The sequence below is a fragment of the Cynara cardunculus genome (genome assembly GCF_001531365.2).
Source record: "Cynara cardunculus var. scolymus isolate 2C chromosome LG 6, CcrdV1, whole genome shotgun sequence".
Lineage (NCBI taxonomy): Eukaryota > Viridiplantae > Streptophyta > Magnoliopsida > Asterales > Asteraceae > Cynara > Cynara cardunculus.
In genome coordinates, this window is record NC_037533.1 from 19404693 (window position 1) to 19424493 (window position 19801).

Genomic DNA, 19801 nt, shown 5'->3' on the forward strand with positions numbered 1-19801 from the left:
GCATTATAACTCTTAAAAGATGGTTTAAGACACCATTCATGTATCATAAATGTTACCACATTTCTTGTCATTTTTATGTTCATTAATCATGTCAATATTTTTATTTAATATAATTTTTTTTATTTGTTTATTCTTTCAGCTCAATATACATATGATGTGTGTGGATCAATCTGATTGATGGGCATAAATGTATATCTCAAATTCAAGTCACAGTCAAATTTAAGAACAGATTCAAGAACACAAGATAGATTTGATAAGTCGACTGTATATTGAAGTGCCACAAGTTTTACAAAGTGTTCTTGATGATTACAATGATACCCGATATTCTCTTAGTCGATCTCACAAGATTAAGATGCCCGATACTCTTATTACAAAGCATATAAAGGACTAACTGCAAAGCATTAAAGACCTAATTACAAAGCCTGTAAAATAAATTAACCACAAGGACTTGAATACAACATTTTAGACTCAATAATAAAAGAGATGGAAAAATTTAAGACAAATGGTTTTTATTTATACCAGCCGACATAATTTTTGACCAAAACAACGTCTTGAATTAAGTGCATGGGTTTTTATTGTACATAATTTACAACTGAACAAAAGATCCAATCCTTAAAAATCAAGTCTGATACGTAAAATGATTGTATTTTCTTTAGATCAAATCTTTAAAAATGATTTAAGTGAGGTTTATAGTTTTGTTAATCTTCGAGCGCTTAGCCATTAGATTTAAAAATATAAGATATGGTTTTAAACTTTAGGGTTATCTTAGTCCTTACGGTTCGGTCTTTAATCTTTAATAGAGTTTTGGTTTCAACTGGTTTGATATGATCTCTAGTTTCAATGAAACTTGTTGAGCTTGATGTAGAACTATCGGGTTCTATCAAATCGTAGGTGGTTCTAATTTAATCTTGAAGCGTACGTGGAATATGAAAGTTTTCTTGTTTCTGTTAATAATATCCGTAGTCTTTAGGATTTTTAGGGTGTGCTTGAACCAGTCTTCAAGGCCTTTAAATAGCTGCTTATTTTCCGCTTTTCAGTTTCTTGTACTGGCTATTTATATGCCGTTGTTTTATGCTTCGATAACACATTAAGCCGTGCAATACTTATATATTGTTAACTTTGAGATTAACAATTAAACAATTACAGTTTATTCTTGGATGTGTTCTAATGATTAGAAGTTATTTTTTTTTTGTTCCTATTTCCCTTATTTAAATCAGAAACCATTCATTTGTGTTTATATAAATATGATAAACGTTCTTCTAGAATAAAAAAAAAAAAAAAAGACGAGTGCTAGTTATATAATTAGCTGTTTACTTGCTCATGCTGGTAGCAAAAGATTTAAAAAATCAACAAAGGTTCTATTGACCGTCGATTTTCGAACCGACTTACACGCATCCTGATTAATCTTGGGATCCTGAAGAACAAACAAGAAAATCTGAAGAGAATCCTGAAGAACAGACAAGAAAATTTGAAGAGAATCCTAAAGAACCAAATTTTATTGTCAGTTGAGCTAACTCAACAAGGTCAAAAACACTTTTTTATAACATGTTAATTAGCCTTTTATTTCCGTTGTAATGGCATTTATTTTTTTTCTTTGTTTCGTTACTTGATCTAACAAAATGGAGACAGAACCTTCCAATACAATGAGGGTTTGTTTGGCTCATAATGAGGAATGAAAATGGGAATAAATTTTCTTTCCTCCAATTTAAGCAGAAAATTAAATTTTGGACTTCTGGGGAATGAACTAATTATATTATAAAAAACTCAACAATTTCTTTTTATTTTCATTCTCGTTGATTATTGCTTAATATCTCTAATCAAACAATATGTATCAAAAATATATATGTGAAAAACCAGGGTCGTGCCTGAAGGTATTCTAACTCATGAGGTCAACCATTGAAGGTATTCTAACTTCAACATTTGTCACGGGAAACTTAATAAGTTTGTTCAAATGTTTCTTTCTAAAATTTGTTTATATATCATAACATAAACATCATGATCAGATTGAATTAATAACGATGTAATAATATATAATTGTTTCATTTAAAATGATAAATATCAGTATACTCAATCATAAATTTCAACCTTCATGCTGGTTTCTAAAATTTGGATGATATCAAAGATATATTTGTTAACAACTTAATAATGGACTCACAGTTTATTATGTTAGCTATATATGACTTTTTTGGTAGTGACTTAGGGGCTGTTTACTAAGCTTACCCGATAAGTACTTATAGGGTAAATTTCCTCACCCGATAAACATGGCAAGGGCCAAGAATCTTACCCGGTAAGGGCGATGATAAGGATGGAGAGTCTTACCCGGTAAGTGAGGGTGACGACTCTTACCTGGGTAAGTGCTTACCAGATAAATTGTTGTATAGGATACGTTTTGATATACTACAATCTTACCCAATAAAATAAATTATAGTGTTGATTCCTAACGTTAAACACTTATACTAGGTAAACATTTAGGTAAACAACTCCTTAATGACTTTTTTTGGTAGTGACTTGATGTTTCTAGAAGCACCTTATCTCAAAAAAGTTACGTTCAGAGAAATTAAGCAATAGGAATTAAAAGCATCTTCAACAGCTATATATAGGGGTGTTCAAAAATCCGATGAACCCGACCAACCCAACCCGAATTTAAAAAAAAACTCAACCCGAGATAACCCGATGCATGATCGATAAAAAAATTAGCCAACCCAACCTTATTGGGTTGGAATTGGGTCAGGCCCAAAAGAACTCGACCAACCCGATGAACCCGACCTTAACTTTAGCTTTGAATTGTAGATGACAATCATGACATGACCAACCTCAACGTCAAGAAAGCGAAACCATCGGGATTGGAAACGTCTAAAAGTACTATTGTTGTTGATTGAGGTATTATCATTTGGTTTAAACATTTTTATTGTAATATCTAAATATTTGATGAACTTGCATATTTTCTTGAATGGTCGGTCGTATTTCAAAAGAAAATTTCCTTTATTTTTATGTGATTTTACATTGTTTAAACACAACCCGAACGAGTTGGGTTGGGTTGAACTTTTGTTTGGGTTGGGTTGAGTTGAAAATTTTCAAACCGTCAATATTGGGTTGGGTTGTTAAAACGGCTCCAAACCGATCAACCCGGACCGTGAGCACCCTAGCTATATATGTTGTTTCAGAATTTTGAGAAAAGTTTTGCTACAATAGCTATGCTAAACTTTTCTTTAAATTTAAAAAAAAGAAAAACAAAGTATAGCATATATGTTATAGAGAGAAGTGATTAAGTTAATTAATGTTGAAAAGGATGGATTTAATTAAGATTATTCATAATAATATTATATATATATATATATAATAATTATTATACATGATATATGTATATAAAGATATATATAATTAATAGAAGTGGGAAGATAGAAAAAGAGATGTATATAGCACCTCGATTGATTGATTGATTGATGAATATCAATTGTTGACGATAAACGATCCACAAAGACTGTCCATGACTGCAAACTGCATATTCTCCGATGGTTTCCAATGCCGCTTCCTTTGATTTATAAACCAGTTGTTTATCTGTTTTTGGTCCAATCCTGTTGATTCAGCCAGTGCTACCTTGTCTGCTTCCTGCACATACATCCAATATGTTACTCTCCAGATATCAGATATATATATATATATATATATATATATATATGTCAAGGAACCATACATAGATCCACCAACAAAACCCATAAACTCAAAAACAAAAACACACACACACACATATAGGGATAAGATGGGTTGAGAACCTGTGTTTCTGTTGCGAACCGGGGGACCAACTTGCACGACACATGTTGGGGACATTCATCATGAACGTTGTAAGAAATTCACGTTCATTATTCATGATGAATGGGACCACATGTTATGCTTTAGTTATCTCCCATTCGCTATTGAACTTTCCTATATGTATATATATATATATATATATATATATATATGTATGCATGTATGTATGTATGTCAAAAGAATAGCATATAAAATAGAGACGAACAATGAAGGCAAGTACTTACAGTGGGATATGGCCATCTGTAGTGAAGGTTCCACCAATCAAGGAGAACTTGTCTTGCTTCTTTGGGTAGTTTTCCTTTCTTCTTCTTGTTGGAAAATTCATGCTTGAGGGAACTAATATATTTGCTGTATTTGCGTAAAAGTGTATCCTTCAGAGCTCTATCTTCATTGCTCCAGTTGGATCTCACCCCTTCTGCTTCCCCTCCTCTACTTGTATCTTCCTTTGACCTCTCTACACTTTCATCCCCACCTATACACACACACCCCCATATGTATCATAATTACAACATATATCTATATATCTATATATATATATATCCCACTCAAAAATGATTATATAGATGTTCCTGCGTGCATAAAACCTGTTACTGTATAGATATATACCCACATAGTACATGGAGAGCCTAAAATATATCCTAACTCAAACTGGAAGTCCCTCTTTAGTTATCAAGCCCTACAGGCAACATCAAATTGTATTTCACTTGCAAGTTAATAAAAAAACGTAAATTATATAAATCTTCCATATGGATTTACTGAAATCATGCATGGGAATTGCATCAAAACCCCCCATCGTGTCTATTTGCTGACATCCACCATCCCTTGCCCTCACGGGGATTAAGTTCATCTGTTAAGTGCATTGGCAGAAGGAGCCAAGGCTCACCTAGAAAAGTCTTACAAGGCAATCTTGTTCTATGAGGGACTCACATTTTGGTTGCTTACTAACTTCTCTGAAATGGAGATTATGGAGATATTTGTTCCAACAAAACCTTCACCGGAGAAAGTTTGAGAAAGAGGATGAAAATTCTCCAAAACAACGATTACTTATGAGGGAGAAATGTTTTTTTATTCCTTCTACCAATGAAATTGCTTTAAATTAAATGTTCGGGAGAGATGAATAGTATTTCATAAGTTAGTATTGAATATTTTGATAATATAATTAATTGTGTAATCTCCGAAATAGAAATGAAGGTAATATTTTTGGAGATTTTGACATTTTACTCCTCCATTTTGGAGAATCTGTTGGCCGATGCTCTTAGCACACGGTCTCTGTTTCTCAATGCGACAGATGAGCAATTGTTTAATATAATATTTATGTGTTAGTTTATAAAAAATTACATTTTATTTATGATATGGATCCAATTAAAATTTGTTTTATTGAGATTGACACTAAGTTGCTATTTTGATCTATTGCATGTTTCAACTCAAACAACTCTTGTTTAGATTTTGATAAGTGCAAATTAATTCATCTTGCTTGTTTCTATCAAATTGTTAAGAGTCCTACATCATTCACACATGGACAATCAAATACATACACGTAGAATATAGGAACATCTCATCTCCTTGTAAGAACTTTTTTATAGATAAATTTAAAAGAATTCCATGTATCATCATATTGTATTAAAATTGAGATCTGCCACAACTAGGGACTTGACAAACTCTAAAAGTGATTGGGCAAAAAATAGTTGAAACCAAAAGAGCCACCATAGTCTAAAATCCGGACTCCGCCCCTCCCCTGGTTAAGTGGCCGGCCCTCATGCATGTGCATCTCATGTAAGGGTATTTTGGTTATTTTGACCTGCTTTATTGTTACATACTTGTAGCAAAGGGTTTCAATTTGACATGATTATAAGGAGACTATTACTCATGCTCCTCAAGTTAATATTGTTTGCAGCCTCCTTACCAATAGTGTAATTCACCATTGGCCACCTTTTTCAAATGAATGGATGTTAAGCATGTCTTTTGTAACATCGCAAAATTTAGATCAAAACAAAATGAGAAGTCGTGAGATGGACTAATAGTGTAGTTGCAAGAAAAATGGAATTCCAAGGGTTGGTTGGTCATTTTAAGGACCACAGTGACATGCTTTGCTAATTGCTGAAACATTTGAATTAGACGTGGGTTGAGGAAAACCACTTTGAGAGGAAACAATTAGTTGAGGAAGGATTTATGCTAATTAAATTGATGATAAAATGAGAACAAAGTTGCCATTGTATTCCTTCAATTATTACTCAAAAAACCTTGAGAATTAGACATTACAATAAAGTTGGATTTATAGCAGGGACGAACCAAAAAAAAATTTAAATGGTGGCACCATTTGATCATAAGAAAAAAATATAGAATTTTTTTTTCAAAAAGTGACATCGTTTGACTATGAGAAACAAATATAGAGAATTTTTTTCAAACGGTGACACCGTTTGACTAAAAAAATGACACTAACATTATTCGAACTTGGGTGTGAGGTGGAATAAAAGTCTTGCAAACCAACTCTACCAAATAAAACTTGTTCTAATTGTAGTTTCAAAATACATACGGTGGCACACAACAAATTAATACGGTTGCACCGTTCACGAAACCTAAATTTTTTTCCATTCGACAGAGAAACGATACGGTGGCACGTGCCACCCATGGCACTTAACTAGGTCCGTCTATGATTTATAGGACTACAAAATGTCCAAATGTCATGATTAGAGAGTGTTTTATAAGACTTAAGTTTATTGGACCAAACAATAAAACATCATATCTAAAAGTGTTACAATAAGTTTATAGCATGCTTTTGGACGTCGTAACAAGTTTTTAGGACATTTTTCAAATAGAGTGTCGTATTATTTATTTTATAGGACATCATATGAAAAAATGTCCTGATAGAGTGTTTTATATGACCAAACAATAAAACGTCATATCTAAAAATGTTACAAAAAGTTTATAGCATGTTTTTAGGCGTCATAGCAAGTTTTTAGGTTATTTTTCAAATAGATTTGTCGTATTGGTTATTTTATAGGACACTGTATAAAAAAGTGTCCTATTAAAAAATAGATTTATTGGACACTTCTCGAAAACGTTAATTATGATTGTGTATCTAATCAACCTAAAACATTTATGTTGCCTTCGAAATGCTCTATATGGCCTCAAACTCTCAAAGTACTACTCCTAGCCTGATCGGGGTAGTTTAACATCAATATTTTTCACTCAATGGGTTTTTTATCTAGCTATTATGCCTTTGGAATGTACCCATATTTCTTCAAGTGGTACAATTCTTTATGTTGATGATATGATTACCGTTACTCAACTTAAGCAGTCCCTACCATTACTCAACTTAAGCAGTCCCTTAAATCCTTAATAAGCATTTTGAAATTAATGAAAGATCTAGGAACACTGCACTATTTTCTGGGCCTCAAATTATGGCATGGTGATAAGGACAATTATATAACCAAAACCAAAACAAACTAAATGAACTCAATATATATCTTTCATTTGAAAGTAGGGATTAGGAGAGGTAGAAGGTACACAAACCTTGTATGGTAAAAAAAAGTGTGTGCAACAGATAATCAAGAAAAATTGCAGGCATAATACGATTCACGTATGTGTGCACGATTCAATGGTGTACAAGCAGACAATGTAATAAGTTAAACATGTAATACAAGTAGAATTAATGTATATAACAACGTTCACTAAAACATGTAAGATGATAGTAAGAAAGAAAAGCAAGAAAGTCGGTCAGATCCTACCCGACATATCCAAAAATAAGGATGTCTACTCACTACACTCTCCTCAATACCCTTGTTGCAACCCTCTACCAGATTCTACTAAAAATTTGCCACTCTAGTCCTATGCCTCTAAAAACTCCTATCAGAGATCATGTCATCGGATATGCCTAAAGTGTCAATGCCTATTCTAGCTCAACTAGTCATCCCACATTCGTCGAGGACTACCCCTCAACCGTCATCCCACCTGTTGTCATAAGTTGGGACTCCAATATAGTCTAGATGGATGGTAACCGCAACGATGTATGGACCCGTATATGTTGCGAATGCCTCTATACCAAGTGGAGATGTGATCCAGCACATATATATTGAGGTATACCTTTGTATTTAGAGGTACATATATATTGAGGTATACCTTTGTATTTAGCGGTACATATATATTGAGGTATCCTTTGTATTTAAAGATATGATGTTATTGACAATGTTGACACATATAGTACTCGCAATGTTTGAGAACTCATGAAATCTATTCTCCATGCATATTTTGGTACCTATTTCTGATTTCTACATTATGTATGCTTGAATTGATATGAAATGTATTTAACAATACGTTATACTAAACTTTTATGTTATGTTTTCTAAATGATTTGAAATGTTTTGATGATGCTTTATATAAACTATGAACTCAATAAATGTAAAGTTGACCCAAACATGTGTTTAAAGGTCGGATAAGACATATGGCTCAAAGGGAAAAGAGAAAATATAGTTGGTTTTCGTGTATGTTTGTTTGATGTGTACTTTTAGACGAAATTGTCTATTTAATACATTTGATATTTAATTTAAAATTTTCTATTATCGAGTTTATGATTTTAAGTTACAATTTGATTGGATTATATCATGATTGTTAAGCCATCGCACCTCCTGCAAATGGGGGTGTGATAGTAAAGACCTTCGACATGTGCAAGAATGTGAGCACACAGGAAGCTGAAGTGTAGAATAACATTTGGTGATCGAAGAACGAGAGAAGTAAGTAAGAAAAGTAACGAATAAGTATAATGAAAAAACACAAAAGATGAGGCAAGGCAGAACCCACACATGACAAATAAGGCAAAAACACATCCCCAACCTAAATTGTTGGCCCTCTATCCCCTTCCCACTCCAAGTACTAACAATACATACACACGAACAATTATGGATGTCTTTATCATTAAGGGCCCATTTACCAAATGTTTATCATAAGAGTATATACACGTATATATGTATACATTGCATATAACATATGTATGTGTGTTAGAGCATGTTTATTAGCAGTTTAATGACTCACAAGCCCAACTATACATGACAATTTGGTAGTAGTTTAATAATATAGAAAGTGGTTAGTTCAGTAAGCTTCTAGAGAGAGATTTATATAGAAAACCAGGTCTTTTTCAAACTTGTCTTTCCCAACTAAAAAACGATCTTTCCATTTATGAAGAAGTCTCTCAAACATAAACTTTGTTTATTTATACAGACAAAATAAATAACTTTATTTATAAAGAACTTAACGGTGTCAACCAACCAACGAGGCAGTCTGTGTGTATTCATAAAGGTATATAAGCATGTGTATAGTGTATATACAAGACTAGTGAAGCTGAAAACTGAAAAAGATACATGGTACACAATAGAGTTGAATGATTCCATGGATGTGATAACACCAAAGATTTGAGTGGGGGTGGGGTCCCGAGAAAAGAAGAGTGAGAGAAATGATATTACAAGCCAAGGTTCGTTGTGTCGAATCGTAAGCAGAGCCCAGGGCCTCTGCAATGTGTACGGTCTTCCAATAAATAAATGAAAAGAAGGCAGACAAGGAAGATAACCCGCAAACCACGCACTGCTCCTTTTAGTACTTATTAATGACTTAAGTACAAACCCTAACCTAAACCCACATGAAGTTTTTAGGAAAAAAGCTCTATATTATTATTATTATTTTTTTAATATAAGTAAGGAAACACTGACAAAAACACTTTATCATGTTTGGAAAAAGGTTTCATATTCACTTGCTCCTCCTGGCTACAATTCACAATAACAAACTGTTCAAATAGCCTTTCTCAGAACCAATTATTTCCCATCAATTATATTAAATAAATAACACAACAAACCATATACGAATCTTTTTTATTTACTTATTTGGAATATAAATTGAAAATAGGGATCTTCACATAAACAATAGTTGATAAGAGGATAAGTATTTAGACATCTTATATCCTAAATTCCATTTATATAAGATATACAAAATTTATTTGATTTAATTTAATTTGATTTATGTTTCTAATGGATAATGCACATAAGTGTAATTGATGTTAGCTAGCTTTTATAACATATATAATTTTTTTTGCCCAAATGTGAATTAGAAGAACGTTTAAAGCTAAAGAGCATCTTCAACAACAATACTATAATTTTAAGAAAATAAATTACTGAAAGTTAAAATCTATTGAAAAAACTAAATCCAACTACAACAACTACTATGTTTTAACAATAACTATTTTATCAAAATATTCAATACATTTAATAATTTTTTTTAAAAGGGATAATCAAATATCAAAATCTATAAAAAGAAACTACATTCAACTTAATCTACTGGTTTTAAAAATTAAAAACACTAGTTATATTATTAAAATCTTTAATACATTAAGTAAAATATTATTTCTCTCTTATAAACATTTAATTTCAATTACTTCTATTGGTTGTAATATTAAAAAAAACTATTTCCCTCCTAATTATCAATCATTAATCACACTAATACACTTTTAAAATGTTTTATAAAAATTTATAACATATTCAACCTCATTGGTAGAAATAATTAAAATAATGCATGTCCCTTTGAAATATTAAGTTTTCGAGATTTCTTCACATTTGCAAAATTTCTATCTTCTTTATCTTCATTTATCTATCTTAACATAATGTTAGCATAACTTTTGAACTAAAAAAAGCTTCAAAATCTCCATAAGCTTTACTTTAACATCACTGATGGATATGCTCTTAACCATGTCTATGCCATCCAACCATGATTTTCACTTTCCAAGCAAAACATGTTGTTCAATTGTCATTTCATCATAAAGGAGAAAGTCAAATCGTTGTATATATGTTCCTGGCAAAGTTCATGATTAATTACGATAAGCATATATATATATATTCTTGTGAAATGTCTTGATCCAAGAGCTCATAGCAAGTTGCTACACAAGTTGAACTCAAACCAAATGAACCCAATATATTTCATATAGAGGTAAGGCTTAGGGATAAGATTTACTCCGTCTTTACCTCAACCTAACAGGTAGAGAGGCTGGTTCAACTTGTGAGAAAGATATAAACGAGGAAGGGGCATACACATATTAAGTGCTACATAATATATGGAAGATAACATAAAAGAATGGGCTTAGGGGATATTTACCAAACGCTTAATAGCAAGAGACATCAACCTTACTTACCTTATCTTATAACATTCTTGGCATAAGAATGGTTGTTGGTAAACATCTTAAACCCGATGAGTGTTTACCAAGTAAGATTCTCGATATTTGTCATGCTCAATCGCTAAAGTAAGTGATATGAGTAAACACTTATTTAACAACCCCATAATATTGTTAAATTCACGCCTACCTTTTAGTTCACTCCTCACATCAATATCAAATTTTACTTTTTATATTTTCAGTATATGATTTTACTTGATTTTAATAGGTGTGTAAATAACAACATACTTATGAAAATTGATTAAGGGCTGTGAATAGATGAAAGGCAATTATTATGATCTCAGCTGCTATAAATTGGCATATAGTGTTCAAAATCAGCCAAGGGAAATTTAGCTCCTTGATTGTTTCATTTCTCTTATTTTAGTTATCTTTTTTTCTCCTTGCCATGCATTGGCACTTGGCAATGAGAAAGTTAGAAAAAGTACTACTTTTGGTTTAAATCATTTTAAAGATTTTTATATTAAAATTTTGTTTATGTTCAGTAATTAAATGAAAGTACTCGTTGCCACATCTAATAAATATCCATACTATATATAAGATCCACAAAGTAAAAATGTTTATCCAACATTTGAAAAACTTTATTCTACAAAGTGAAAACACAATAAACAAATGTAGGACATTTCATCCCACATAAGAAGTTAAGAACAGTACTCACATAAAGAGCCCTAGATGAATCAGCCTTTAATAAAGCATGTGCATGTAGTTCCAGTTGGGCTTAAATTTCAACAGTACTCACAGACAACAAATTCATTTGCCTGTGGTTTGGAAGCCTTGAAAACAATTAGTTATTTACATGCATCACTAAAGCAATTTCCTTACAAGTTATTATTCATCTTTGATCAAACTAATATCTAGTCCAATTTTAAATTATAAAGTCATTACTGTAAGAATGTATGATACTCATTAAAGTACTCTTTAAAAAGCCCTTGATGGCTTGATGAGAGAAAGGGGTTATAACACATACCGAGGAGAAACTGGTCAAAGTCTAGCGGAGGTGGAAATCCAACACGGACTAATGGGTGTTGTTATTCATACCCCTTCTTACTCACATATCACCTCATTTCTTACCTCCTCACATACACCCTATAGGAGAGGACATGAGTAGAATACACCTTTCGAGAAGAAAAAGTTGTACAAGTCTAGTAAATGTGAGTCTAACACCCCCCCCCCCCAACGGAGACTAAGCGGGAAAAGCTTGTCTTAGAGTTACGAGTCCCGAGATAGTGGTAGATCTTGCCTCTAATGTCATGTGAGAATATGTAGATTAATCTCGTTATGTTACTCTCCCAAAAGATCCTTGAAAAGAGAAGAGAAGTTCCAACATATATGGAGGAGAAATGGTTCAAATCTAGCCGATATGAAATTCAACAATGATCTCAAGACCTAATGGCATCAGTTTTTATACATTTTCTATGTTTGAATTTATGATCATCAGCAAAAAGAGATAGAACATCTGAGGATTATAATAAGATGCACATGAGATATATTCTCAGGATATCATACAAGGGAATGGCAAAAAGAAAGCTGTCCAGAGAGGACAAGATATTGGCGAAACCAACATGATTCTTAAGGTATCAACAGTTTTTTTTTTTCTTTTTGACGAGGAAACATGAAAAGATTTTGCTTTTGTATATACAAATTAAAATCGAATCTTTTAGTTTCAGAAGTGTAGGTTGATGAGATTTATCACCTTTTCTATGATTAGACTACAATATTGCATAGGGTTCTGAGTTTCATGTCTTAATTATCCTTCCCATGCAATTTTGAAACAATACAAATACACAATCATGAAAGAAAATGTGGCCCGACCGAAAAACCTGTTCTTTCTGAAATTTTAGAAAATAAAATTGTTAATACGTGCAGTAATTTAAACATTTATAGTATTAATGTTTATTAAATTTATGTAGATGTATCATACTTGAGGATTCAACTGCGGTTGACATGACAACTCATTTCCTCAAGGTTTCTATCATATAAATATCTTGTCTGAAGTAAAAAAGAGTGCAACAAATCACAAATGGTACGCTACGGAAATGCCATCATTCGATGCTACGAGCTTAGACAATAAATGATAGGTGAGACAATAAAATTGAATTCTCTATCAATTTTGTACTCATACAAAAATATCATCAAATTTTAAAGGGGTGTTTGTTAGCATGTCTTTTTTAATGGTTGAATGTTCTTATAAAAATTATTAAAGAGAGACTTCTTATAAGAGCTACTATTGGTTATTATCTTGAATTTGGTGTGAAATGATATTTTATTATTTTATTTTATGTATTTTCTTGACTTTTATACCCTATATAGTTATTAATATGTATACATTTCGTTAACTTAAATTATTCATTGAATCCATAAAATAAGTTCTTATAAGAACTATCATTGTGGAGTTTTATATAACCTCTTAATTTGGTAAGTTTGGAATGGTGTGACAAGAAAAATGACAAAAAATTGGTTCTTATAAGGACCTTCGATGTATTCATGGTGTATACATATTTATGTGGTATGTGAATGAAAAGAAGGTATACACGAACACCCCCCAAATATTTATATATGACAAATATGTATATACACTCCTATCTTGATAAAGTTTAAACCTTAGACGTAATCGAAGGTTTGGATTTAGTGGTAACCAAAATACCACAAACTCTTTATTAAAATTCTTTTTCTTTTTTTGTGAAATTCAAACTCTTCTTTACATTTCTATTACTTTAATGGGACTTTAGGTTTGTTTAACAACACCTGAAATAGTATGAAACCAAAATCTTAAAGGGATGAATATATACCAAGAAGACGATATAACTTAAAAACCTATAACTTATTGAGCATGCAAAACATGTGATTATTAAGAATAAATAGATTGTTTTAAACATCTTTAACCAAAAACCAGTAAGGTTTTTGAGGGCTAGGCTTATATGCAATTTATATGAAGTTCATAGAAGGGAAAACTTTATAATGTTTGTCCATTGACATATTATTGATAGTTCGCTAATTACATGACATTTGAAAATGAGTATATGAAAAAAGTCATAACCATTTAGATAAGCCATACTGATCATATTTATCTAGTTGATGCAAGGCTATAAGTGGCTGCAATATGATGCATGTTCTGATATACTTAAATAAAATAGTGTGTGAATGTATATATATATATATATATATATATATAATATATATATATATATAATATATATAATATTTTATGAGATGGGTTCAAATGCGAAGACGGTTAACTTATGGAAAAACCATGCAGAATGGTCATGTTGACGAGCCACTAAAGGCGAGTTTCATGCAACCTTGGTCACATTGACTGGTTGTTCGTGTCCTACATGCATGTTGATATCACATATGTTCTGATCGTATTTTTAAGAGTTGATTGGTTTCTCTTTTGATCCCTTCTATATTAGTATATTACAATACAAAGTTTGTTTATAGTAATTTTTAAATCTACATTGTTGTGGTGAAATAATAACACTAATACTTTTCTATAAATGTTTATACAAACTGACTCAAAAAATGGACTTAAGTTTTTTGCAATGCCAAGCCTGCAATATCAATAATATAGTAGATGTATTAAGTCCAGTGTTCTAAAAGGCAGGGAGTAAAGCTTGTCATCTACACCACATTACACTTGTGGCACATCATGGTTCAATGTACCTTTTTTGCAAGACATTATTTCATATTTTTTTTAACTTTTAGTATTTTAAAAGTTTGGTATATAAGTTACATGAATATGCTCTTATAAAAGGTAATAATAGAAAGAAAAAAAACATATGTATGTGTGTATTTATACAAATATGTCGTCATGCCTCATCATGGCTCTCTTAGACTTAAGGTCAACCTCACTGTCACAATAGACTTGCGCCATCTAAAGCCTTGATTAAGACAGAAATTGAGCATACCTAGCTAGTCCTAACTCAGGAGTTGTTCGGTTGGTTTTTCATTAAATCTTGTATGGATAAAGTTTTCTATGAGTTAATCTGTTTGTATGGATTAGGAAGGTTTTTGTTTAAGAGAGATTTTTCGTAAATGGAATGAGTGTTTTTTAATTGGGAGGGGCAAGTTTGAAAAAACTTAGTTTTTTGCATAAACAAACCCCCATGAAGATTTACTGAATAAGTCGTTTTCTATATCATTAAACAACTACCAAACAACCATGTATAATTGACCGAATAAATTGGGAGTTCATTAAGTTGCTAACAAACAGACCCTCCATTTAGTAAACCCTAACTGCACCCAAAATTGATCTCGGCTAAGCTTGGTATAAATTAAAAGGATTACAGGTTTAACAATACCTCTATCAAAAATTTGGTAAATACAGACCAATATATAGGAGTAGAGGATTAAAACAAGTGGCTACAACCATATTGTTATCGGTTCTTCTATTTGCTAAAGAATTTGGACATCATATGCAGGAAGTGAAATTTTACATTGTTCGTTAACATACTTTGTTAATTCACTATATAAAATATACATCTGCATTTTTCTTAATTCATGACTTTTAGTAGCCTTTAAAATTCTCATACATTTAGAGAAGTCCAAAGAAAGCCTTTTTGACATTATGATCCTGCGGTTTTAATTGTTCCTAAACTAAAAACCAAACCGAACAAAACGGAGACAACATATCTCAGTTGAAGATAGGGTCCGGAAAGGATGAACTGTATGCATATATAACAAATAACACAAAGAGTAGAACGGTTATTTCTCTTTTTCTGTCAACTAACAAACCCTCACATTGTCCCATCACCAACCTCTCCAACTCTCACCTTCTCATTTACACAATCTACAGGTTCCTACATCCTAGTCAGCTATTCTAGTCTTGTATCTCCAAGATCTCCTATCAGTTATTATATCTTCGGATATGTCTAAAGCAATCATGCCCATCCTAAGTTGCTCATCCTATGTCCTCCTCGGCTTGCCTCTCCTTCTCACCCCTCGACCATCATAACTTTTGACCCTCTTCATCAGAGTCGTCATTGGCGTCCTGCAAACGTGCCCAAACCACTGCAATCGTTCATCCCCTATATACTGAATTTAATACCATAATCGAAAATCAATTAAGTCTTACTTTATCTTAAACCCTGATCATGCATAAACAAAGTCGAACTTTAATTCTGTTCAATGCACATTACAACCCTATGTTTAACACTTCTCCAAATAAATAATCAAAGTGTGGGAAAAATAGACAAGTGAACATCATGAAATATTTCATATTTTTAATTTTATATTTGAATTATTTTTGTATTAATATTACACTTATATCTATGCAAATATATCAATAACAACCTTTTAATTAAATCGACATCTAAACACTACCATAACAATTTATCAATCTTTAATACCAGTTTAAAGAAAGCAATATTGATATGTTTGTGCTAGTATATGTATACACATAAATAAGAAAATAATATGATCAAGTGACCCTTTTTGCATTTTGCTAAGAGGTTATGATAAATGCAGATCTTCTACTTATTAAATGCATCATAATCTGTTAATTTTTTTATTCATATCTATCAACATTAGATCCTTATTTATGCATTTTTAATGCATGATTTTAGATGTGTGTGTATACCAACCCCTTTACGGATGTCATGGAACGGTTTGGGATTTCAAGGCGTTTGGACTCATTTGTAAAGATAAACACAGATCAGGCTTCGAATGTGGAAATGAGTGAAAGGTCAGGGATCAGTAACGAATATCCTAAAAAGAGAAACCCAGTAAAGGGCACTCGACCGGAAGTCGGAAGGGATACGGTCACCTAAGCTAGGGTTTCCCGATTCCTCTTCTAGTTTGTTGTAACTGCCGAATCCAAAAAGACGCCGCATAAAAATATCCGGCGAGTGCTTCGTTCCCAATTAACACTGCAACCCGCCAAAAAAGGAAGCGTTTACAGTCATATCATCACCGGAGGTTATAAATCCAACGCCGCACCACCGACCTCCGTCACCCCCCCTCCCCCTCTTTCCGACGCCCAGAAAATGATATAAAACGAAAATTTTCCGATGGGACATATATATATATATACATATATATATATATATTTATTTATATGTATGTATGTGAGATGCATGATAAAATAATAATAAATTAAGGTGGGACATAAAGATGATGAAACCCACACATAGCACGAGAATCCATGAATGAAGGGGAGAGAGAGAGAGAGAGAGAGAGAGAGAGTGAGAGAGACCTGTGTGGTAGGTTATAGAAGTTCCCTTGCAGAGATTGGTGAGTTGAGTTTGCATATTGTTCAGAAACGTAGTTGCTTCATCGAAAGGCCTTGCGAGATCCGATCTATACTTACCCAGCATCTCACAGTAAGTTTCCTTCAAAAGAATCATAAAATGGAGTAATCAGCCACATGAAGAAATAATAAACACACACAGATGTGGCAACGATATAACCAACCATGAATTCGTCAAGCTCTGGATCGTCGCCCAGACAAGAACAGGCGCTGGATCTCCTACAGAAATCATTATCTCTGAAAATTTCATCGAAGAGATTCGATATATCCGGCGGAGCCCCAACCTGATAAGAATCAAACACGAACGAGCTTAAAACAAGTGATTTCTACTTCAAAGGACGTATTTGATTCTTCAACGAATCTTAACCCCAACAGGAAGTTCGATAAATTGTCTAATCGGAACTGTTAAACACCACTTTAACTCTTAATTACTACTAAAATGTTTGAAGATCATCCGAGAATTAACCAGCTCGAAAATATCACTAGAATTCAAATGCAAATTAAAGCAGCAAAACGAGCTCTCAAAATTGATGCAAAACTGAAATCATGATCATGATCTACGTCTTGCAAGCGCATAAACACATAACAAGCACATGACCCAGCTGCTACGCACATTTTACGCCTTTTCGATTGCAGATCCAACTGTAACTGAATCAAGCACTGAAAAAACAGAAAAGCTAATGGGATACATACGTACACGTTCTAGTTCTCTCTCTCACTCTCACTCTCACTCTCTCTCTCTCACACACATACACACATAGATGACATACTCGTACCTTTTGGCAAGCGATGTAAGCTTGGAGCAACTTAGGATAAAGCGGATGTGACATGATTTTGGCTCGATTTTCACTTGACAAATCTTCATCTAGTTCTTCAGCTAATCCATTGTTATTATTATTGCTACTACTAGTTTGAATATTGGAACCTGATCCGAATACTGGCCGAATTCTCCGATGATGGCCAACCTCTGGTGACTGATCATCAAAAGCATGGTGGCCGTAGTTCTCTCTGGCCGAATCTGGCGGTGGAACTTGCTCATGGTAATTCATCAATCCGTACATTTCCTCCATCATCGATCAATACTAACACCTTGGGATCGATTCAAACAAATCGATTTGAAGAGAAAGTATGGGAGAATATGATCGCAAATGGAGGGGGGGCAAAGAGGGAACAGGAGTGTAATCTTGGAGGGTGTGAATTTAGCGTAGAAACAAGAAGAAGAAGAAAAGAGCAGTAGCACCTGAATGTCTGGTCTCATCCATCCATCATCATCATCATTATCATTCATCGTGCACCATCCTCTTCCTTCTTTCACTTCTATCCTTCCTTTTTTGGTTTAATCCACGCACCTGCTCCGCGCGTCGTTTTCTGGGATTCGAATTGTGGGCCCGTTTGGATTCTCGTCCGTTGGATGTGCTTCTTATGCAACCAATAGAGGTTAGGGTTTGGATACCGTCTTTGTTTATCTACGACCAAATTTAACAAAGGGTCAACTTTCAGTTTTTCTTTGATATTCGTGCCAATTATCAATTAATTGTATGAAAAAATAACGTATTTTAACTTAATTTTTATTTTGAGTAACGTAATTCTAAAACTTTCATTTTGATATCTAAGATATAAAGTGTTAAACATTTAAGTATTCTGATAACCTGTTAAAGCATTAATCAGTTACCATGTTGATGTGACGAGTGATGAGATTAAATTGGGTTATAGTAAATAATACTGAGTTGGATATCGCATCGCTCGTCACATCAGAATAGTAACCGTTTAATGCTTCAACCAGTTACCCACGTACTTAAATGTTTAAAACTTTACATCTTAGTTACCAAAATGGAAGCTTTGAAAGTACGTTACTCAAGATAGGAATCAAGTTAAAGTACGTTACTTTTTTTATGATGTAAAGTTTTAAACATTTAAGTATCCGGATAACTAATTAAAGCATTAACTTATTACCATGCTGATGTGGGGAGTGATGAGATGAAATTGGGTTGAATAGCAAATAATACTGAGTTGGATACCACATCAAAATAGTAATCCAACATCCAATCAATTATTAGATCGGTTAGGTTCACCTCACATCCAATAGATGTCAACCAATGAACAGCCCTAAAGAACAATAATAAAGATGGGCTAATCGGTTTACTCAATTTGATTACTGGTTTGACTTGAGTTATTTAATTTGTTGGATAATTGCCTTCAACCATTTTTCCAAATTACCAAAAGGGTCTTTGATTTAACGGTATATAAGTTTTTTGCCTCTTAAGAAGTCAAGGGTTCAAACCTTACCAAAAAGATGAGGAAAATGTATGAATTTATTTGTTATATTTACCATATATAAGTACTGTATGTGTTTTAAAATTTAACTCAGCATATAAAAATTGACTTTTTTTAGATAACAAATAAAAATCATTATCAAGTACGAAATATTATTTAGCTGAAAAAAGTTAGACAGTATTTAGCAAAAAAATATGTAAAATAATAATAAATATAATTGTTTATTTGTACAAAAATAAAAATATATAAAATAAAAATATATTTATTTG

At 32.6% G+C, this 19801-nt stretch overlaps 1 protein-coding gene across 1 annotated transcript; it reads right to left on the reverse strand.

Annotated features, from left to right (window-relative positions):
- Positions 1-3450: 3450 nt before the first annotated feature.
- Positions 3451-18328, reverse strand: LOC112514252 (homeobox protein knotted-1-like 2). Its single transcript, XM_025120585.1, has 5 exons — positions 18035-18328; positions 17423-17542; positions 17205-17340; positions 4035-4282; positions 3451-3609 (listed from the first exon to the last, which is right to left on the reverse strand). Exons 1-5 carry the CDS (start codon positions 18326-18328, stop codon positions 3451-3453), a joined length of 957 nt encoding a protein of 318 aa, XP_024976353.1.
- Between the last annotated feature and the right edge of the window lie 1473 nt (positions 18329-19801).

Bases quoted from the DNA above. Each gene is read 5' to 3' on its own strand.
- LOC112514252 (XM_025120585.1), bottom strand. From the start codon at position 18,328: ATGGAGGAAATGTACGGATTGATGAATTACCATGAGCAAGTTCCACCG. The intron at 17,543-18,034 runs GTACGAGTATGT...GATTCTTATCAG, and splicing joins CTTACATCGCTTGCCAAAAG to GTTGGGGCTCCGCCGGATAT. The intron at 17,341-17,422 runs GTTGGTTATATC...ATTCTTTTGAAG, and splicing joins CAGAGCTTGACGAATTCATG to GAAACTTACTGTGAGATGCT.